This window comes from Anabrus simplex, chromosome 7 (assembly GCF_040414725.1).
Source record: "Anabrus simplex isolate iqAnaSimp1 chromosome 7, ASM4041472v1, whole genome shotgun sequence".
Lineage (NCBI taxonomy): Eukaryota > Metazoa > Arthropoda > Insecta > Orthoptera > Tettigoniidae > Anabrus > Anabrus simplex.
Window position 1 is genome coordinate 69906655 of NC_090271.1, and position 23966 is coordinate 69930620.

The 23966-nt window shown below is 39.2% G+C and overlaps 2 protein-coding genes across 4 annotated transcripts in view; one reads left to right on the forward strand and one right to left on the reverse strand.

Annotated features, from left to right (window-relative positions):
• Cpsf160 (cleavage and polyadenylation specificity factor subunit 1) overlaps positions 1–23966 on the reverse strand; it is a 277975-nt gene that overhangs the window by 253872 nt on the left and 137 nt on the right. The window contains exons 1-4 of one of the 2 annotated variants that reach the window (XM_067151118.2): positions 23512–23893; positions 23068–23282; positions 8559–8881; positions 6390–6640 (exon numbers count right to left, since the gene is read on the reverse strand). In XM_067151118.2, the coding sequence (XP_067007219.1) occupies positions 6390–6640; positions 8559–8881; positions 23068–23282; positions 23512–23680 (958 nt within the window). In that variant the 5' untranslated portion in view covers positions 23681–23893. Of the gene's footprint in view, positions 1–6389; positions 6641–8558; positions 8882–23067; positions 23283–23511; positions 23894–23966 lie in introns of those variants that run through there. The other variant, XM_067151119.2, reaches the window with a different exon arrangement.
• The window catches only part of LOC136877253 (uncharacterized), a 285454-nt gene that overhangs the window by 164130 nt on the left and 97358 nt on the right, over positions 1–23966 (forward strand). The window lies entirely within an intron of this gene.

Consider the following 23966-nt stretch of genomic DNA (forward strand, 5'->3'; position numbering starts at 1 on the left):
TGAACTGTTTAACCGGGAAATATATTCACAACAAAACACTTTAAGCGGCATAAATATACATATATCTTAATGCAATTGATCAAGGGACCAAGAATATCACACTTCTTAAGCGGGAAAACTTCTTATGCGGGAACTTCTTAACCGAGTTTCACTGTATGCTCAGTATTCACGTAGCCCTTGATTGTGGCATCATACACAACCATTAACCCGGCTCAAGGGAGACAGGTTCATCTTCCCTATCCTTCACTTGAGTAATTCTTGTCTGGTGCATCCACGTTGCGGAGGTGAGTATCTGCCACATCAGTAGACCGGAGTGAAGGAGAGCTAAGTTCAGGCAGGGACCCAGTCTCACGGGGTATAACGTGGAACCCATGTCCAGGGTTACGGGTGAAGACCTTAACAGCATCTTAGGCAGAGAAGGAGACCTTCGGAATGGCGAAGATGGTGGATGATGTAACCCATCCTCTCTGGGGAAAATTAGAAGAGGAAACCACTGCCTTGTGGAGAAGAGGGATCTTCAAAGGCTAAGGGAGTAAACCCTGAAAGAAAATCCTCAGATGCGTTAGGCATAGCAGGTCAGCAGATGAGTAAATTTGTACTTGCTTTCAACTATAACGCAAGCCTCAGATGGAAGTTTAAAAATGGAAATGGAATTGACAAGTCACTGACTACAGTTGCACAGTATGATGGTAATGCTGATGTTCGTGCAAGTGTCAGATCAGAGAACAAAACTTGATTTGGAACAATAAATATTCTAACAATGAATGGAAAGGAAAATGAATTGATTGACCTAATGGAGAGATGAAAACTCGACATCCTGGGATTAAGTGAATAAAATGGAAAGGGAAAGGAATGAAGAAACTAAGAAAGGGTTACACCTTGTACTGGATGGGTAACAGTAGAGAAAAAAGAAATGAAGTGGGATTTGTAGTAAATCAGAATGTTGAACCAATAGCTGAAGTTGAGTATGTAAATGAACAAATTATAATAATGCACGTACATGTAAACAAGGAACTACTGAAGAGAGAACAGGTGTATGCTCCACAGACAGGATGTAGTGTGGAAAAAAAGAAAAGTTCCTCAATGAACTGGAAACACATATTATTGGAGATGGGATCATGATAATGGAAGATCTGAATGCCCATGTGCGAACTGATAGAATGGGATATGAGAAAGTTCTGGGCCCACATGGGTATGGCGATAGAAATGAAGATGGAGAGAAACTGTTGCACTTTTGTATCAGAAATAACCTGATAATAAAGAACACGTGGTTTATGAAGAGAAATAGCCATAAGATCAGTCTATATAATTGGGATGGGCAGTACGGAACAGTCATCGATTTTATAACAACAGACCGAGAATGGGGAAGATACATCATGAATATGAAGATAATCCCCAGTGAAAGTATGGAAGGTGATCTTAGATTACTAATTGTGGAATTAAAACAAGTAAAAATCCTTAAAATTGTATTGAAGAAGAAACCAAAAATCAGGATTTGGGAATTTGAGAAGAAGGATAAAATAATGGAATTCCAAGATTGTATAAAAAGGAAGTTGCCTAACACAGAAATACGAAGTGGAGAAGAAGAGTGGGACAATTTGACAGACATTTGTGGAAGCAGCAATTGAGGTATGCAGGAAAACAAAAGCAAAGGTTAAGGGAAAGTAGACACGGTGGTGGATAGACAAAATTAAAAAAAAAAAAAAGTAAAAAGGAAGGAACAAGCTGAAGGAAGAAATGGATAAGGAAAAGCAAAAAAACATATCAGAAGGATGAGAATAAGACAGAAAGGTTACTTGTGGAATACAAAAGTTTGCAACTACAAGTAAAGAGGAGTACCAAGGAAGGAAAGGAGAAATGTTGGGGAGAGTTTACCAACAAAATTGAGCAAGATAGTCGAGGAAATCAGAAACTATTATACAGAGTAATAAAATCGAAAAGAGTAAATCATGAAAAAACCAAGGCATTAGAGAGAGAGGATGGATCCATAGTACATGACGAAAAGTGTCTTCAGAAGGTGATGGCAAAGTATTTTGAAAAACTTTTAATGAGGATTACTGCTGGGAGTAAGAAGGAGATAAGAAAATGGAAATAATAGATGGAGAAAGAGAAGAAAACTCGATAACATGGTTGGAACTTGAAAGGGCAGTGAAAGTAAGGACCAAAGGTAAAGCAAGTGGAAAAGGCAAATTCAATGCCGATATGATTAAGGCAGCAGGAAGCATTGGACTACAGTGGATATACAGAGCCGTCAATGCCATATGGAAGGATGAAAGGGATGAACAATATGGCTTTAGACCGAATAGATCAACAACAGACTTGATATTTACAGTGCGAATGATAATGGAAATACATCTGGAAAGGAACAAGGAAACCATATTCATATTTTTGGATTTGGAAAAGCTTATGATTAGAGTTTGTGATTTTTAGCATTTCCGATAAATGTGAAATATGTCGAAACTTTGTCAGTGTATGTGCCTTCATCTTATATGACCCGTACAAGTGTTTTTTAGCGATTTCAAATTAGCGATAAAATGCGAAATTGGTTCAAAACGCAAAATTATACAATTTATGCGAAATAGATGCGAAACTCTCGGTTTTATACGAAATAAACATATATCTTAAAAACGATGCATTTTTCTCAAAAATGAGATATATGTTGTTATTTATTTCAGGAGAAATAATTATTACGGCGCCCATTGCGATCGTAAAGCGGTAACATACATTGACGGACACTTCCGTGCTGGTGCACGGAATATTTATAAGTTCATTATCACGGTTAGCTGGTCGGAGAGATTTGTTCTCTTTGTTTTGCAGCCTACCCGATTGATGTCAGATGATACCTGAAGCTATTTTCTCTGTGCAAATTGTAACTCTGAGCTGAAATACGGAAAATAAAAAGCACCTCTTTTTGCCGCTCGCTGTAAACAATCATGGCGGAATCCAAGCATGGCATGGATGAGTTTATTCGTAACTAGCTTGAAAATAGTGATGTTGAAAGTGGAAATGATTCCCTGGAGAGTGAAAATTCTTCTTCTTCAACTGACAGTGATGAAAGTGATTCCGATTTCAGTTCCGAGTTGATAGTGCCAATTGAAACTACGTGACAAAACCAGAATACAACAAGAGCGAGAGAGAAGTCTAGTTTTTTTTTTTTTTTTCCTAGTTACTTTACGTCGCACCGACACAGATAGGTCTTACGGCGACGATGGGACCGGAAAGGCCTAGGTATGGGAAGGAAGCGGTCGTGGCCTTAAATGTACAGTCCCAGCACTTGCCTGGTGTGAAAATGGGAAACCACGGAAAACCATCTTCAGGCCTGCCGACAGTGGGGTTCGAACCCACTATCTCCCGGATGCGAGCTCACATCTGCACGCCCCCAACCGCACGGCCAACTCGCCCAGTGAGAAGTCTAGTAAAATGATACTTGGAATTATGATCTTGTTGACAATAAGCCTGTTTCTGTAACATGTACCGGTAAATTAGTTTTTGAAATTCACTCTATAGTGAGGAGAGGGTTGGGTAATAATCCAAAAGAAATGGACGCTGGGAATGAATTTCTAACCCCACAGTTCTGGGATCACGTTAGTAAGGAAACCATTGCCTATGCCTCTACATTTCTTGCTAATTTATCTGCTTTCCTTGAAACCAGTAATACTTACGAACAAAAACATTGGTTTCCTGTTACTATAGACGAGCTAAAAGCTCACTTTGCTTTGTGTATTCTTATGTAGCCTATGTGATTAATGAAATTTATGTTAAAATGACGAAAAAGTAAATGGTATGTAAGGGAATATTTCCTTTCAAAAGTAATGGTAGGCCAAAGGGTTAAATCATTCAATGTGTGAAATTTCTTTCACTGGCTAAAGAGCACTGCAAAGAACAATCAAACAAACAGCAAATACACTTTCAAGCACTACGTTCATTCTCTTTGTGTGTTGACCCTTGATCATAGTCGGTTATTCTTGACATTGGTGTTTAGTACGTTTAAAAATACAGTAGCGATTTATTTTATTGTCTGGTAGCCATGGGTAGAAGCGAAGTGACGATCACACAGCATGCCAAAAGTCACAAATCGGGACATTTTTATGTAAGCAATACAGATGGCCTATATTGATGTACCGACTCTGCAATCAAAGACTTGAAGAAGAAAAAGAAATGTTTTGCAGTCCTTCCTTTGCCTTGGCAGCTCTTCTGTGCATTTGGGCCTCTACGAACAGTGTCGATCTAGAGTTTTTTTTAGCAAGTACAACATAATTGTAACTGATAGGCGGTCTCAAATGAAGGAGGACACCTTTCAAACAATTGGCATGTTGTACTTCAATCATCATTGAAATTCCTCTTCCTTGTAGGTGTTGTACTGTGATAAATAAATACGTTCAGAGTAGTATTTTTCACTTTGAAACTGTGTTTGTAAATTTGAAAATAAGCATATTCGTGTGTGTACATTAATACTTCTTGCAGTCTTATGTTGATGTTTGTCTTATTTTCCATAGTGAATTCAAAACTGCATGACAAGCAATGTGTGATTAAACAGTATGATTTTACTCCCAACACATTACGCCTATTTTTAACCAATTCGCTACAAAACGCTAAATTTGAGACCTTTAGATGCTAAAAAACGCTAAATTTGAAAATCAAAACGCTAAATCTCTGATTTTTTAATGCTATAAACCACGAACTCTACTTATGATACAGTTAAGAGAAAACATGTAAGGCAATGCCTACTGAAAAGGAATGTACCAAAATCATTAATTAACAAGATAAAAACGTATCATTAGAGTAAAAGCTGTGTACAAGTGGGGAGTGGTGAATCTGAAACATTTTATACAAAAAAAAGTCTCAAGCAAGGAAGTGCACAGTCGCCATTATTGTTTATTATATTGATGGATGAAATCATAAGGCGTGTAAAACAGAGTATTAGTAGTGATGAAGTGAGTGCTTTGGTATTTGTAGATGATGTGGTGATTTGGGGAAAGAGAGAAAAAGAAGTACAAAGGAGACTGGACATTTGGAATGAAAATCTGAAGGAGTTTGGAATGGTAATTAGTAGAAAGAAAACTGTAATCATGCACTGTGGAAAAGAGAAAAAGAGAAGCCAAGTGAACATAGATGGAGAACGGTTAGAGAATGTAGAACAGTTTACATATCTGGGTAGCATTATTGATGGAAGTAATGAAATCAACCCTGAAATTAATGTCAGACTAAGTAAAGGTACAACATTTTATCATCAAGTCAGAGAGCATTTATGGGATGACAAAGTACCCAAGAGAACAAAATTAAGATTATATAAACAGTATTTCATACCAATTGTAACATACGGACTAGAAACGCTGGTAACTAATAAGAGACAAGATAGTAAGATCCAAGCAGTAGAAATGAAATTTTTAAGAACATCGGTTAAAAAGACAAGAAGAGATAGAATTCAAAATATTAAAATCAGAGAACAGCTAAATATAGAACCGTTAGTACAGAACATACAGAAAGCAAGACCGATATGGTTCAGACATGTAAAACGAATGGAAAAGGAACGGGTAGCAAGAAGGGAATTGGAAAGAGAAGTTAAGGGAAAGAGATCAGTTGGAAGACCAAGAAGAAGGTGGATGGATCAGATTTAGAAGGACATCAGAGAAGCTGGATTGAATACGGTGGAAGTAATGGAGCAGGAAAAGTGGAAGGACAGAAAGGAGTGGAGGAGGCTTGAAACCACACCAGGGCGACTGGAGTTGGATACTGATGATGATGATGAGTATTCATGTAATTTATGATCATATATTGAGAGGAAGTTCAATAAAAGTTCCTCTCCTCCCAAGGTTGCAGGGATTATTCAATTCTACGTATTAATACCAGGTTTTCCTCATTCCACTCTTTATGGTGAATATTGCTTCAGCAAAAGACTCATGGAGCCTCTTAGGGCATTACAAAGACAAGTTCAAACAAACCATATAAGTGACAAGTACAAATCACAAACCAGGGGTGAGCATACTGAAGAGAACTTACACTAGCACCACACTATCTCAACTGCTGTTGATCTGTTTGAATAAGAATGCTGCAGACGTAGAGAAGCTGAATAACAAATATGAAAGCTCACTGAACCCAAACACACTCCTCCCACTCTATCCAACGCAATTTGTTTGGCGATGTTTCATGAGAGGATCGACTTGGAGTCACCAAAAATACATACATAAGCTGTGGAAAACAGATATGAAAATGAGTAATAGCTGACAACAATGGCTCTGGTTGTTTTTAATACAAAACTGAAGGATACACAAGTCTTACCTCCAAAAATATCTCCAATACAGCACATATTTTTTTCAATGTCGATTAGTTGAGCTCATGTTAAGCACTGAAAGTAAACACAAGAAAGATAATTTTCCTTAGATACTTACTAAGAGGAAAGTTAGTACTGATGTCAGCTATACTGTTAACAGAGACTCCGTATGGTGGAACACTCTGGTTCAAATAAATAAGAGCGTTGATCGACAAAATGAGCGTTCCACCAAGAGGCTTCCGAACTGGAATGGCTTGCTGACAGTCGAATGGCAAATTAGAAACAGACCAAATGATTGGATGAACTCTCTGCTGGATATTTAAGGAAATAGCTACCATGGCACAAGTATCTTGCCTCACAGCTATTCGCCTGAGAAACACAAAAAAGGGAATTATTAGAAAATGTAAATAAATGCAGATACACAACTCTACTAGTACTAGCATACAATACAGAAACTCAACTGTAAAAAAGAAGTAAAGGTAAAACAGCCATCTAAAATATTGTAACTTCCCCCATGAATAACTGGTCGGCTTAATAGTTTACTCTTCTCTAACTTCAAATTATCAGTATCATAATTTTTTAGCTCCAGAAGATAAACCATCATCATCTTCTTCTTCTCCTTCTTCATCTTCCACTACACTTACCCAGGGAGCTCCTGGGATGGGCTGTGGATCATTGACCTCCATCCACTTATCGCATCTGCCTGGAGGCACAAGAGATGTACACTGCTTCTGGAATTCTCCTTAGATCTTTGTTCCGATCCACCTTTACACTTACTATAAAGCTATTACCTGTATTGTGGTGAGCTAACCACACACAAAAGCATTTTATACCTAACTGCCAGGTTTCAATGAGGCTGCCCCTAGCCTGCAGAACAGAAGCCAGGTATGGGTACAAATGCACCTCTTCCAATTTGGTCTTTTGCATCGTTTGCTGCTCTAGACTTTGTTGCCATCTTGTATGTCTCTTGGCTTAGTCTCTTCAAATTAATCTTTTCCAAATGTCTCTATGAAGTGTGTCGACAGCTTGTATGGAACTTTCCAGAGGTAGTGTGCAGCAAATTGAGAGGAAGGGAAGGGGGAAGCTTCGTTTTGTTTTTTTTTTGTTTTTTTTGTTTTTTTTTTGTTTTGCCACTTATTTAATGTCACACTATCACACTGAAGGTTTACGACAGAAGGATGGGAAAGGGCTAAGATTGGTAGTGGCCATGGCCTTAATTAAGGTACAGCTTGGTGTGAAAATGGGAAATCAAAGAAAACAATCTTCAGTGCTGCCAACGGGGAGATTGTTATGACAGATTGGATAAAGAGGTACAACCACTTGCTCATGGGTAAAGAGTGCACTTCTACTGACAGAGATACCTGGTAAACAAATAAATATCACATCAGCGTGTAAAGATAAGGAAGATCTGCTGTTCATCTTGCTACCTCACAACCTAATGGATGAGTTTATTCTCTTAAGTTTTATAACATTTGTATACGAGGTCAAACTGTTGTGATACCAAATTCAGCTACTTAATCACCACATCCAACTTTTGGTTACCCTCGATACCAATACTGTTAAAAAGGAACCTATTCTCATAATATACAGTTCTTAGGAATGTAAATGTATTTTGAAGCAGAATATCTTGCTCCATTCTGTTCAGAAAGTTCTACCTAGACTCTGTTTTTTGTTTCCATTTTCTAATGTATTCCATTTTCAAAGGCTTTCAATGAAAATCAGGGGTGACAGGTGACGGGAAATGGTGATTATACCTTCATGATCAGTAGTTTGTAAATTCAATTTTCAAGTGTTAGTAGGCCTACAGCACAATATTGTAATTGGTTAAATACTAGAACAGTGTGGTATGATTACTTGCTGTAACACCGTGCAGTGGTAACATGCTTAAAGAGTAATGACACTAGGTCTTCTACTTATTGTAATTATTTTTTATTTGCTAGTGGCTTTACTTCGCACTGACACAGATAGGTCTCATGGCGATGACGGGATAGCAAAGGCCTAGGAGTTGGAAGGAAACGGCCGTGGCCTTAATTAAGGTACAGCCCCAGCATTTGACTGGTGTGAAAATGTGAAACCACGGAAAACCATCTTCAGGGCTGCTGACAAAGGGATTCGAACCCACTATCTCCCGGATGCAAGCTCACAGCCATGTGCCCCTGACCGCACGGCCAACTTGCCTGGTTATAATAATATTAATACGGTACAGAAATCCTCACACATGTAATATCATAGTCATGATCACCTAGACACATGATTTAGAATAAACTGAAAATGATTAGATAATTACCCAGGAAAAGTCTTGACAGGTTCATACAATATAAGGAGAGTTGGCTCATAATAGCCATGTAGAAACTGTACATCAATAACATTATCCATCTTCTCATCCAACTCTTTCAGCACAATCATATATGAAGCCAAAACAGGAACTTTGGAGTTAATGTTTGCAGCACCAGGCTTCACATCTCCAAGTGAGAGATCAGGATCATCCAATGCAGTGTCACGCCGAAATGGTAAAACAACTAGCTTGCGGCCATAGACCAACATGACAGCACAACGGCCTTCTGGGTCAACACGAACCATAGGGATGTGATAGTGGTGTGTCCATCCTCCCTGTAAGAAAATGTTACATTTACAAGTTTGCAAAAAAAAAAAAAAAAAAGTGAATGTGGGCCTGATAGGCCCAGATAGAGAATAAATTAATGATCCCTCATTAAGATCCAAACAGGCAATTTCTGTAACTCTGGCTATTGTGGAATTCTGGTTATACTCTTCCACAGATTCTCCAGTTCAGAGTTTGTTTTCCAATATGTTTGCTACCTATTGTACTCTACTCCTCGAATTCCAGCCTGAAACACAGTTTTTAACAGGATAATGGTGCACTGTGATAAGTTTTATACACGCTACCTAAAAAGGAAATTCCAATGTGTAAACTATGGAGCCAAAAGAAGAAAACACAAAACATAACTAATATTATTATGTTGAATGATGATAATACTAATTTATGTTAATTCATTATCAGTTCTTCACAACATTTATTCCCATTCGAATGTCATAACACAGGCGTGCAACTTCCAGGTGACAGCTGTTCCCCTTTATTCAAAGTCACAATGCTGTTGAACATATGAGACAGCTGAAGCTCATAAACAATAAATTGTTTTGCGGTTGATTGTAACTTTAAATAATTCTCATTACATGATTTTTAGTGGAAGGATGGGAGAAAAAGTTATGGTACGCCAGAAAATACAGCAACTACTACTTGTTAAAGTAGCAAGTTTTAATTAGTACACACAGAGGTATTTAGCAAGCTCTTGCTGTTTCTCCATTTTTGTCATTAATAGTTAGTGAACTTTTTTTTTTTTTGCTATTTGCTTTACGTTGCACCGACAAGATATGTCTTACGGCGACGATGGGATAGGGAAGGCCTAGGAATTGGAAGGAAGCAGCCGTGGCCTTAATTAAGGTACAGCCCCGGCATTTGCCTGGTGTGAAAATGGGAAACCACGGAAAACCATCTTCAGGGCTGCCGACAGTAGGGCTCGAACCCACGACCTCCCGATTACTGGATACTGGCCGCACTTAAGCAACTGCAGCTATCGAGCTGGGTAGTTAGCGAACTCAAGTCCAAGGAGGTGCAGCTCTTTTCTGGTACACCCCCAATGGAGGTGAGCTGCATAAAGCACTTTAACCATATACCAGCCCTCCTGCCATCCTTAAATTTCTGGCAATACTGGGAATTGAACCCAGGCCCCGAAGGATATCAGCTAACAGCACTAACCATTAGCCTACACTATGGAGGCAGATATAAGAATAGTTTATATTAATATATAAATTTAACTCGCAGTTTGCTTTATTAACAGGATGGAGCATCACTTGGAATATTCACAAGAATCCCATACCCTGGAGACACATTTTAACAAAACGTTGTAAATTAATAGAAAAATGTATTTTATTGACTTATTAGACAGATATACAAATTTCCTATCAATAAAAGCTAATGGTGGAGTTCTTGAGGATCCAACCAGCTTCAACATAAGTGATGGAAGATCATAACTTTTTCGTACCTCAATTTTCCTCTCATCTGATAAGACAAGCATATCTCTCCTTAAGCATTTGCTTAAAAAATTTGAAAAGAAGGAGATACCAATACACAAGTAAATAGGCCTACACTACTTATGTTTGAATCTTTATACCGTTATGCATATAACAGGACAGGTATAACAGAAGTAAATAAATATAAGTAAATAATCATTTAGAATATCAACATACATGATTTCCTTTTATGACTGTAGCCAAGTTCAAACTATGAAAAAATAATAAGCCTTATCATGTGCTCCAATGAATCAACATGAATATACAGTAAATTAAATACAGCAATAGGATAAATCTTAATTAAACAGCTGCTCACTCTGTGGAACAGTGGTAAAGTACCAGCTCCCAGATCCCAGGGTGGCAATTTAAAACTCAGCTGAAGAGGTTCGAATTTTGAAGGGCAGAAAAAAAGTACATTTAACACTCCCATGATTTTAGCTGCAAATTGGTCACACCACATTTAGTTAATTTGTGTTTATGTAGAGCTTAATCACACCGTTACCTTCCATCATCAGAAATGATTTGTTATTGTCCTGATATTACTGTGATATAATGTATGTTTCTGACACGATTACATAAATAAACGTTGTATGATGTTAATGGTTAAAATATATTTAGTAACACATTTGGCATTTACCCAACAAAATCAATTAATCCTCAGCCACAGATTGCCCAACAGAGATCTGTTTTTCTGCCATTTGGTTTAAAATGAATTATTGAAATTGACAGGTGGGCAGCCTGGATGGCATCAAATCAAAATTTCTGCACATGGTAGGTGAGAACAAACAGTTTTCTGGAATTTAACAACGTTGTTTAGTCAATCACCAATTAAATTACAACCTTCTAGGTGATTTCATGAAAATTACATAAGTAGACTATTATTAATACAAGTAAGTTTGCTGTTTTACAAAAGATATTCTTGCAGTCATTAGCCACACGAACTAGAGTTTTATGTGGAATCTAAACTACTATGACCAGTATTCTTTATTTTAAAAATACCGCAAATATATACTGGCCATAATTTGAACTATCGATAAAACAAGCGTACATATCTACAGATCTTTGCACCAAAACCTGCATTCCCAGCAATGGTGTCAGCTGGTCATGGAGAACAGAAAGAGGAAAATTTACACACTGGATGAGAAAGTAAAATTTATATGAGAAGTGGACAACAATAATCTACACAAAACTAAAATTGAAATAGCTGGAGATTCAGGAATTGCCTGTACCAGACTTTGCACAGTCATTAGTAAAAGAAAAGCTACTTTCGACAATTTTTTAAAAAACTGGGTACATAATCAACAAATCATAGTCATCAATGACAAGCAAGATATATGCAGATTTGGAAAAGGCTCTCCTTACATGGTTTCGGCAAAACTGCACTGTAACTTTCCTGTTTGGTGACGACAAGTTGAAAACTAAAGCAATAGATCCAGCTAAAATTATGAACATCACTGAAGATTTTAAGACCTCGTCTGGATGACTGCAAGGATTTAAACTCATGGAATCACTGGAACAACAGTTTGCAGCGAGTCGAAGTCCGTAGATGAAGTCTTTGTGCAACACTGGAAAGAAGAGATTCTACCAAAAATCACAAGACAATATCAGCCTCAAAACATTTACAACTGTGATAAGACTGGCCTATAATACAATGTCCTTCCCAGTAAAACACTACCTGGGAAGAGTGATGCATGTCATGGAGGAAAAAAAAGAGCTAGTTTCATGTTCCTGTTCTGGATGGCCGTCCATCCCCCCCCTTTCCCCACAGGATGACTCCAACAAACCACCTTTTCTTGAAAATCCGAGGTTCTTCAGGGGTGTCAAAATAAGACAATGATTATGAGACCAACAGAAATTTGTGGATTATCATGGTTATTTTAGAGCAATGGAAAAATTAGACTTTAGAATTAAAAAGGAAAAGAAGAAGATGCTGCTCTTAATAGATTGGTGTCCAGCTCATCCATCCAAAATAACCCTGGAAAATGTTTGAATGAAACTCTTTCCCTCAAACTGTACCAGTGTTCTTCAGCTGCTTGACCAGGGAATCACTGTAAACTTCGAAGTACATGATAGGAAAATGCTCGTACAACATTTAGTAACACTCATAGATGCAGAAAATGAACATTTCTCTATTAACATACTCCAGGGCATGGAGTTCATCATTGCTGTCTGGGAGCACATGTCATTCTTCACACAATCAACAACTGTTCCCATAAAGCTGATGTTCTTCGAGAATAATGGAACAATGGAAATTGGACTTTAGATGAAAAAGAAAAAGATACTGCTTCTAATAGCACTGAAAAATATTTAAGTGTAATTTTTTCCCTCAAATCGCAAAGATACTGAAGATGTGCTTGGCAGTGGGCAGCTAGATTTACCAGGGGGCAATAATTTCGATGTCTATGTACACTGGCTTCATGTGGAGGAATACATGACAAGGAGATCATTGCTGGTTCAACATGGCTCTAGTGAAGGGGATGGAGCAGTTAGGCATTGGTACATGTTACAAAGATGTCGTCATCTATTAGCGCATCCGGATGTCTAATGGGGTTTGTGGGTTAGATGTTATTGTCATGTCATTTGCGATTATGTGAGATTCAAATTGTTTTTGAGATTAAAATATGGTAGTAAAAAGCTTAACCAATGACGATAATTCGATTGCCAGAGAAGGCTACAAACACCCAAACTCAGTAACGTGTTCAATCCAACGGATGTGTGTAGGCATTACACCAGTGCAAGAAGTTTGCAAAATGAGGTGTAGACCTATACACTTAATGCTAGAAAGGTAAAACCAAAATGTCTGATATCTTTAAAACAGCTCAAAATGAATCTCTCTCCTTAATGTTCATATAGTTTTTTTCTTAAGTTCTTCATGTGTTGGCATTCTGTACAATATGTGTCTGGACAAGAAAGAAATTCCACCTATCAATACTATTTATTGTAAAGTAAACTTACATCAGTACCAGTTTTGACTGTATACAGTCATCATCAGCTGACAGATCACAATGTTACATCCATTAGGCATTGGTACATGTTACAAAGATGTCATCCATTAGCGCATTTGGATGTCTAATGGGGTTTGTGGGTTAGATGTTATTGTCATGTTATTTGCGATTATGTGAGATTCAAATTATTTCTGAGATTGAAATATGGTAATAAAAAGCTTAACCAAACTTAAAATGAATTGCTAGGGGCTTTACGTTGCACCAACACAGATAGGTCTTATGACGACGATTGGATAGGAAAGGCCTAGGAGTTGGAAGGAAGCGGCCGTGGCCTTAATTAAGGTACAGCCCCAGCATTTACCTGGTGTGAAAATGGGAAACCACGGAAAACCATCTTCAGGGCTGCCGATAGTGGGATTCGAACCTACTATCTCCCGGATGCAAGCTCACAGCCGCGCGCCTCTACGCGCACGGCCAACTCGCCCGGTAAAATTAATTGTACATGCACATTAAGCACATTAAAAACATAGAAAACATGTATATAAAACACTATTAATTTGAAGATATTAAATACACTGAAAACATGTATATAAAAATGCTTGGTGAATTTAAAAGTTCATGTCTTGCATGTCCTTTCTTCAGGCTTCCTCATTGGGTCTTGTGCGTCTATGTTTATGTTGACTGATTTTGAGCTTGTATACAGTTCTTGAGGATGTTCTATTTGACTAAGAAATGTATTCATATGTGCTTGTAACGAAAACCCAAGTCATTGAGTGGTCAAATATAGTAAGTAGGATGATATGTAGCTCAGCTGTTAACGTGTTTTTATAAATTTTGAAGCGGATTATAGTCTTGATTTTTAGATTTGGTTGAATATAGTTTTTTGGTGGTGACCTCTTTCCTGTCTACATCCGTGTATCAGAGCTGTACTTATTGCTGCTGCTGTTGTTGTTGGGCGACGTTCTGTTTGGGAGCTCATTGCACAACGAGTTCCTCTACAGACGTATGTGTGTGTATAATAATAGTGAAACTTAGATACAGTTGTATAGTTAAATTTTAGTCCAGCTCCATGGCTAAATGGTTAGTGTAGAGGCCTTTGGTCCAGAGGGTCCCGGGTTTGATTCCCAGCCGGTTCGGAGATTCTAACCCTAACTGGTTAATTCCAATGGCTCAGGAGGTCTGGGTGTGTGTGTGGTGTATTCAACATTAGAAATAATCCTAGCTAGGGCTCTCATCTTCACGGACATGTATGTCGCCTAATAGGCCGTCTACGAGAAAAAGACCCAACCAGGCCTCTCTGGAGGTCATACGCCATTAATTAAAGTTAATTTTTAGATATTGTTTATGTACCAGTATGGAAGTTATGCCTTCTTCATCATCATCATCAGCAGCATTTCCCATTATCCAGATGTAGCCAGGTAGGAGCAAATATGGTTCCTCCCACTTTCTTTGGTCTTTCTCACCACTCCTCCTCCAACACTGTGGGTTTTTTTTACATAGCACCGACACAGATAGGTCTTATGGCGACAATGGGACATGAAAGACCTAGGAATGTGAAGGAAGTGGACTTGGCCATAATTAAGGTACAGCCCCAGCATTTGCCTGGTGTGAAAATGGGAAACCACGGAAAACCATCTTCAGGGCTGACGACAGTGGGATTCGAACCCACTATCTCCCGGATGCGAGCTCACAGCTGCGCGCCCCTAACCGCACGGCCAACTCGCCCGGTACACTGTGTCCAGTCCAGGTTTCTTTCTCTAATACCGCGTTGGACTGTGTCCTTCCATCTCAATCGTGGTCATCCGCGGCCTCTCCTCCCTTGCATTTGCATCATCTTTTCTGGCATTTTTACATCACTCATTCGCTTTATGTGCCCAAACCATCTTAATCAGCTCTTCTCTATTTTATCATTAATTTCTTCCACTCTAATTTCTTCCCGGATTTTCTCATTCCTTATTTTGTTTCTTCTACTCTTCTGTATCATACTCCTCAGCAACTTCATTTTGGCTGCCTGTATTCAACTCTCATCCTTCTTTGCCATTTTCCAAGTTTCTGCTCCGTAAGTTGTTATGGATATGCCATACATCTTGTACATAGTTTCCTGTGCTTCCATTGGCACATCTCTGTCCCATAACATGTTTCTTACACTATGATAGAAACCGCTTCCAGCTTGAATCCTCTCACTAATTTCAGCATCCAGTCGAGCATTCTCCATTAATTCACTCCCCAGGTATTTGATAATAATAATAATAATAATAATAATAATAATAATAATAATAATAATAATAATGTTATTTGTTTTATGTTCCACTAACTACTCTTTTACGGTTTTCGGAGACGCCGAGATGCCGGAATTTAGTCCCACAGGAGTTCTTTTACGTGCCAGTAAATCTACAGACACGAGGCTGACGTATCAGAGCACCTTCAAATACCACCAGACTGAGCCAGGATCGAACCTGCCAAGTTGGGGTCAGAAGGCCAGCGCCTTAACCGTCTGAGCCACTCAGCCAGGTATTTGAATGTCTCCACTACTTCCACAGGCTTGTCCGCAAGTCTAATCTGACCTTTCCCTTCTTTCTCCCCTCTAGTCATAACAAGAGTCTTACTCTTTTCTACACTTGTTTTCATTTTAATTCAATGAAGGAAAGTAAAGAAAGAAAATGTATCACTGTAATTTTGACCCTAATGAGGTGATGGAAGAAGTACCGGGTACAATAATGAGGGAGAAGTGGAAAGAATATTTGTTTCATTAAAAAAAAAAAAAAAAAGTAAATTAATGAATCTGCATGGGAAAATGAAGGTTTTGTGGAGGAGAATGTGGCAAGGCAAGAATCATCTTTTTTCTGGGGGGTTCCAGCAGTTCTTCAGATGACGATGGCAAAACTGGAAGTGACTCGCAGATGAGTGGCATATGCCTAATATCTCAATTATGACATTAAATATTTTCATGGATCCTGTTGTTTTTTTTTTTTTTTTTTTTTTTTTTTGCATGATTTCTGGTATTGTAAATATGAAATTGCCATACAGGAATTACGTTTATTGACAACTAGCTGATGTACCCGTGCTTCGCTGCGGAATTCTAGAATGTATCCAGAATTCTAGATTAGGTAGTGTACACGTTGTGAGCAAGACTGTATTAAATTGCATAGGTCTTAACGTTACCCTAGAAACGTGACGGGGAAGTCACCAAACGTTCTCATATGAAGATTGGGTTAGGGAATGTTCTTTGCAGTGGTAGGCCCACTTGCCTACCATCAGTCACAATCAAATTGGGGAGTTTTCATTATAATGGCAGACACTCGCTCTCCACCTGCCTTTTTTCATCCTCAGAAAGACTGTCTAAGTAGTTTTCCTAACTGAAATCAACATAGGTCATTATAATGATGTCAGTAGGAACGGCGCGATTAAAAGCAATGCTTTCATATATGAAATACTCGATCAAATGAAAAACCACACATTTTCTCACTTTTAACAAACAATATTACGCTGTCGATCTAACAGTCCAAAGTTCCAGAGCTGGAATGTCCAAGCCGCAGACAGCCGTGATCCGTGAACACTCGCCGTCTTTTTACAGCGAGGAGGGGATCGAATTCTGCAGAGTCCAAGGGCAAGAACTATGTCCATTTACTAATCTGTTCCCTAGGAGTACGCGATGAGTCGGAAAATCTCAATTCCTGGTGGCGGAAAAAACTATCTGACTTGGAGGCAAACTTTCCTCCAAGCCAGAGGAGAAACCACTCTTCATTGCTAATTTGGAATAAAATGAATGTAGAATATTATAGATGTGAAGAGGAAGAAGATTTTCTTAGTGGTACTATAATTTGGAATCTGCCTAAATTGTAATTCTTTTTTGCTAGTGTCTTTACGTCGCACCAGCACAGATAGGTCTTATGGGGACAATGGGATAGGAAAGGCCTAGGAGTTCGGAGGAAGCGGCCGCAGCCTTAATTAATGTACAACCCCAGCATTTGCGTGACGTGAAAATAGGAAACCACGGAAAACCATATTGAGGGCTGCCGACAAAGGGATTTGAACCTACTATCTCCCGGATGCAAACTCACAGCCACGCGCCCCTAACCACACGGCCAACTCGCCCAGTAAATTGTAATTCTAGACCAGGGCATACTGCTACTACTACTACTACTAAGAGAACATCTGCCTTAAGTGTGCACATAGCTCATTAAAAACAGAGCTTCAGAGTAGAGATCGAATAGCTGGTAAATACTATGCTGAACCAGTGTTTTACATACCAGCAGAATCAGGAAATATGAACCAGAGGAATGGCATGTTAAAGAAGAAAGTTTTCTAATTCCCCAGCTATTTCCCACCAATATTCAGTCAGGCTAGTATACTCGGTACGCTGCAGTAATCCCATCTATCGGAGTTGAGTGGCACCATGAGACAAAGAATATCACAACAAACAATGGTCAATGTTGTGTTATCGTTTATCAATGTTATGTATGCGCTTTCGATATTGTAGGCCTTCACATTTAGTTTTCTTCCGACTCTGAAATACCACTCTTATTATAGTCGATACGCTAAAACTGAATAAAACATACATGATCGGAAATTGCATTATCTATAACTTTTGTTATGTAGTACTTTTCGATAGGACCAATAACATAGGTATTTAAATACCGATATTAAATTTTAGCTGCCTTCCCCTAAACTACAATTTCATACAGGGTGAATAAAATTGTTTATAGCTTAGACTGTAGTTACTTATTCCCCGACTCTATATACCGATTTTCAATAAATTCTGTTTGCCCATTTTCTCGTGACTCAAGCATTCACATGGACTTAGCAACAAAAATACAAATTTATGAATATCTGTGTTATCATAGCCGGTACGGTAAAAATGTATAAGACATAAATGATCGGAAATTTAATTCTATATAACTTTAATTATGTAGTATTTATCGATAGGACCACTAATAATATAAATATTTGAGAATTAAATTTTAGCCCTTCCCCTAAACTACCATTTCACTCGGCGTGAATAAAATGATTTATAGCCTAGATTGTAGTGCTCATCCCCCGACTTTACATACCGATTTTCATGAAATTATCTTCAGCCGTTTTCTCATGATGCGTGTACATACAGACAGACAGACAGACAAACAAAAATTACGGAAAAGTAAAAACTGCATTTCCTTGTTACTGTGGACATGATCGATACCGAAATACCATTATTTTCAAATTCTGAGCAATGTACAGACAAAACTCTTATTCTATATATATAGATGATAAATATTTATTCTTGCCGCTAATACTAATCTTAATTATGCATTGCATATGTTCTTTACTTCACTTTGAGAATAAAGGAATTGAGAGGGATTATGAGCAGGAGACAGATACACTCACTAAACTGTTTACTTTATCTGAGCTGAACAGAGCAATAAATCAGTGTAAGAATGGTTACGCTGCCGCCTAGATGAAACACGTCTTGAGGATATAAAGCAATTTGGACCTGTTGCTAAACAATGGTTACTAGAACTGTACAACAACTGTATAAACACCTGCAAATTACCACGTGTGTGGAGGAAAGCCAGAGTAATCGCAATTCTCAAACAAGGAAAAGACCCAAATGATCCGAAAAATTACAGACCTATCTCACTGTTGTGTCATCTGTACAAGATCCCAGAACGGATGATCCTGGAAAGACTCACTGTGATCATTGAACCACGTCTTATCCCAGAGCAAGCAGGATTCCGTAAAGGGAAAAGTTGTACTTCACAGGGCCTCCATCTGACACAGTATATCGAAGATGGATATGAAAATCATAAAATCACAGGGGTGGCTTTAATCGACTTATCTGTTGCATATGATACAGTTAATCATTGTATACTGTTGCGCAAATTATACAACATGACAAAAGATTACAAGATGACTCAAGTAATTTGCAACCTTCTCCAAAATCATAGGTTCTTCGTTGAATTTCAGGATCAGAATAGTCGATGGAGGAAACAAAAGAATGGTTTGCCACAAGGCAGTGTTCTCACCCCGCTGCTCTTCAATATCTATACGAATGACCAACCTCTTCCAGTTGGCACCAGAAGCTTCATATATGCGGATGATCGAGCTATTGCTACTCAAGCAAACTGCTTTGAGGTTACAGAAGAAAAGTTATCAGAGGCTCTTTCTGAACTATCCTACTACTACTACTGAGGAAACCAATTGAAGCCTACCCTATCTAAAACTCAGGTATGTGCCTTCCATTTAAAGAACAGACAGGCGTCAAGGAAATTGCAGGTAGTATGGGAAGATACTCAACTAGATCACTGCCCAACACCTAAAAATCTAGGTGTAACATTGGATCGTGCTCTCACCTACAAACAACACTGCATGAACATCAAGCAGAAAGTGTCGGCTAGAAACAACATCCTTCGCAAGTTGTCTGGAACCAATTGGGGTACACATCCAAAGACATTGAGACTTACAGCCCTGGCTCTGTGTTACTCCGCTGCACAGTACGCTTGCCCTGTTTGGTACAGATCGAGTCATGCTAAACAAGTTGACATTTCTCTAAATGAAACATGTCGACTCATTACTGGCTGCTTGAGACCAACTCCACGAGATAGAATCTACTGTTTGGCTGGAATCGCCCCACCAGATATAAGAAGAGAAGTTGCATCCATGAATGAGAGAACTAAAGCACTTGCCTCATGTGCACACCCATTGTATGGATATGAACCTGCCCACCGAAGATTGAGGTCTAGGAGGAGTTTCCTGAATACAACCGAAGATTTAAACGAATCTGCTTAATCCACAAGGTTGAGATTATGGAGAACTAGAAATCCTCAACTTGCTGGTTGGATGCTACCAATTGAACATCTCCCTCCAGGACACGAGGAACATTGGTCTACGTGGAAATCGTTGAACAGGCTTCGCACTGGGGTTGGTAGATCAAGAATCAATATGGTAAAGTGGGGCTTTCCTGGCACATCCAGATAATGTGAATGTGGTGAAGACCAAACCACAGCCCATTTCATGAACTGTAGTAAATGTCCTTTAAGTTGCACAATAGAGGACTTGATGGCTGCGACACCTAATGCCTGTGATTTGGCAAAATTCTGGGCAGACACTATTTGATATGTATGTCATTAAGTACCATTATGCTATGTAAAATGTATGCTTCTGATACGAATAAATAAATAAACTTTACTTTGAATATCTGGTTGAATTATTTAAAATAACGTACATCTCTAATGTACGGTACCTGACTTTGCCACAAGAGGGTCTTCGTTAAGTAACACAGCATGGCAATACCAAGAATATCACTCTCTTCAACGTCAATCGCATTCTAGTTTTGTGGGGAAAATAATTCAATGTAGGATGGCCCCACAATCAGTGCACGCGTGTGCGCACGCGCAACTGTGACTGCTCCACACACGCAAGTACTCAACACATATCACTCAACAATAAAACGGCACAACTAACAACAATGACAACCTTTCAACATTACTCTCCGACATACAAACCCAATACAATCAATGACGGCAGCTATCTCCTTGAACAGTCCACCACGAAGACATTCTCTCAACACTCTTCACACTGACTCCAACCAACAGTCTGTTCGTGGCAAACCTGTTTTTATATGACTGGTGATTAGGTTCTCATATCTTCAGGAAGTGCCCAGAGTAGGAACATTCTAGCTTTGCCTTTCAGGAAATTCATGGAGACACCAGATGAAAGCCACAATAGGAGAGATTGCCACATGCCCTCACGCTGGCTAGGAGGCCCCTGGCCTGACTCAGTCATTCCTTCCAGGAAATACCAAAGGGGGCTTTTTTAAATTTTCTTTTTACAATTTGCTTTACATCGCACCGACATACATAGGTCTTACGGCAACGATGGAATAAGAAAGGGCTAGGATTATGAAGGAAGCAGCTGTAGCCTTAATTAAGGTTCAGCCCCAGCATTTGCCTGGTGTGAAAATGAGAAACCACAGAAAACTATCTTCAGTGCTGCCAATAGTGGGATTCAAACCCACTCTCTGCCGAATGCAAGCTCACATCTACGCAACCTTAACCACACAGCTAACTCGCTTAGTGGGAGGCTTTCTGAGGGTTGGAAATCGTATGAGCCAATGTAGGCCTAGTCTAAATCTTTAAGCCTTCTGCAAACAGGCCAATAATTGGTAGAAGTTCAATATTGCTCAATAGTGTACAGAATCTCATAAGTTGTACCTCTAAGGCATGTAGGAGAGATAGAAGTGTTCATTGTCACTGCTGAGGACCCAGCAAGCCTGTCCTAAAAAGATAACCTTACTTCTATAACAAAATATCTTAAAACTATCAACATTTTCAGAAGTAGGGAGGTGAAGGGACCCCGCTATTAACAAATATGGCTTTTCTCCTATGATTCATACAGATGCTTAACTAGACTGATAACATTGCCAACTACAGTAAAATAAGTACTCCTAAACATGGGTGTTCCCAGGGGATATACTAAGGGGCCTGTGTACCAATTACACCCCCTTTACTTACCGGTACAGTGCAAGTCTAGGACGCTGCTTCACAGCAGCTAACCTGAGGACTTACTTCCCCAGTCTGCCTTTGCTAACGGTGGGATCTACTTGCACATGTAGTGGTAAAAATTCTGTAAACCCTTCGCGGAGAGATCCAACATGGCACGGCTTGGACTATGTCCTGGCAAGTGACGTACCCGCCAGCAAGCTTCATAGCTTCTAATAACAAGAGAGCATGGAACAAGGCCAGAATGCGCCAGTACATCAATGACGTCATATTTGCAGGACCTGCTTGGGTAGTAGGTTATTAGTCCAGCCCAGGGGCCAACATATTTCTAATGTCATTCGGACTCAATAGTAGGTGGAAATTAAAGCAATCTTACTTGGAGCATCTTAGAGGAGAGATGTGTTGATTGCGATGTCCAGGAACCCACCATCCCGCCCCAAGAAGTACATTTACTTTTCTAACCTAATTAAGATTATTACACGCCATTTTCATTTCTGAAGTAGCTACTATTGGCCAATGTAAAGTGGCACGTGATCTCCTTCCAGTGAAGAAAGTTGATCATAATATGTTACCAACTGCAGCATAATAAAAGAGCAAGTAAATGTAACATGTTAAGAAAACTAGAGGCCTAGGGCCGCTTCGTGGCTTCTAACCGTCCAGACAAATGGTCTTGTCCAGATCCTATATTAACCTTCTGCACAGCAAGAATCTTGTCCAGATCCTATCTAACCACCCAGACCAATCGTGTTTCCTCACGAAACTAGCAGCCTAGGGCCGCTTTGCAGCTTCTAACCGTCCAGACCAATGGTCTTGTTCAGATCCTATCCTAACCGTCCGCACGGCAAAAATCTTGTCCAGATCCTATCCTAACCGTTCAGACCTATCATGTTTCCTCACGAAACTAGAGGTCTAGGGCTGCTTCGTGGCTTCTAACCGTCCAGGCTAATGGTCTTGTTCAGACCCTATACTAACCGTCCACAGGCAAGAATCTTGTCCAGTAACAATAATCACCGCCACCAGCTATCGAAGCATAGTTCCTGAGTACAGAGGTTGGCAGCACTGAGCACTGCTGGAGAACATCCTTTCCTAGAAGGCCGGGAGCGAGTAAACAAACGACAGTCATTACGCGTGTGTGAAGGTCTTGGCCCCGGGGCTGGACTAATGATGGAAAATCTTAAAGGGGTAATTTATGACTTTCTGCATGGTACAATATTGAGGAAAAAATTGGAGGGGGGGATATGAGGCACAGCTCCTGAATTCCCTTGTTTTATATAAGAGAACTCACCCGCATATCTTCCTCTTCAAAGTAGTGAAGGGAAAGAGTTCTAAGATCATGAGCCTCAGGATCATACTCCACCACACTGAGTTTTGCATCTCGAAAACTAAGAAGCAAGGAGTCCCTGCTTGAACCAGCCAAGCTGACGGTCTGCATTGACATCACATTCCCAAACAATGAGTAGGTAGCCAAGCATTCAAGTTTCATTTTTGGAGGACGATTCTCTGAAAAATATCATAACAATGAGTATTAAATAATTTTATCAAAGTTAGGTTAAAGTACTACAAAAAATTTCCAAAGTGCAGTGCCAATACCAACAGCACATTAAAACTTACCTACAACTGTCTTCAGTATGAAAGATATTACTAATTAAGACAAAATAAATAGCCCAGCCAGTAATTAAAAAAAAACACTATAACTACAACAGCCAAAAGATTCTTCCTAATGCCTCACCTGTGAATTTTTCTCTTTTTGTGGGATCAACATCGGGTATTAATCGAAACACACGAATAACATTTGCCCCCGCAACTACCAGAGATTTTTCTACATGGTTAAAAAAATGGCAAGTAAGAGCATGTTCAACCCCTGTTGCAGGATGCGTCTGCTTACATATTGAGAACATTTTGAAAACTCTTATATGAAACTGGGGCCAGTTTCCTAATAACCTCAAATTCCACTGATATTTCAACAGCAATAATGGAACTTTAATTCACTTCATTACATTGATAAGTAGACAGCATATATAAACGAAATCGCCCATTTTCCCCATGGACACTCTTACGACACGTGCACGCTAACACCGGTTGTACATACACATACTCAATACACAAGCAGAAGCAATACATAGACAAAAACAAAACACCAGGTTCAAGGTACCAAACTGACAACTGAATTATTAAACAGCTGAA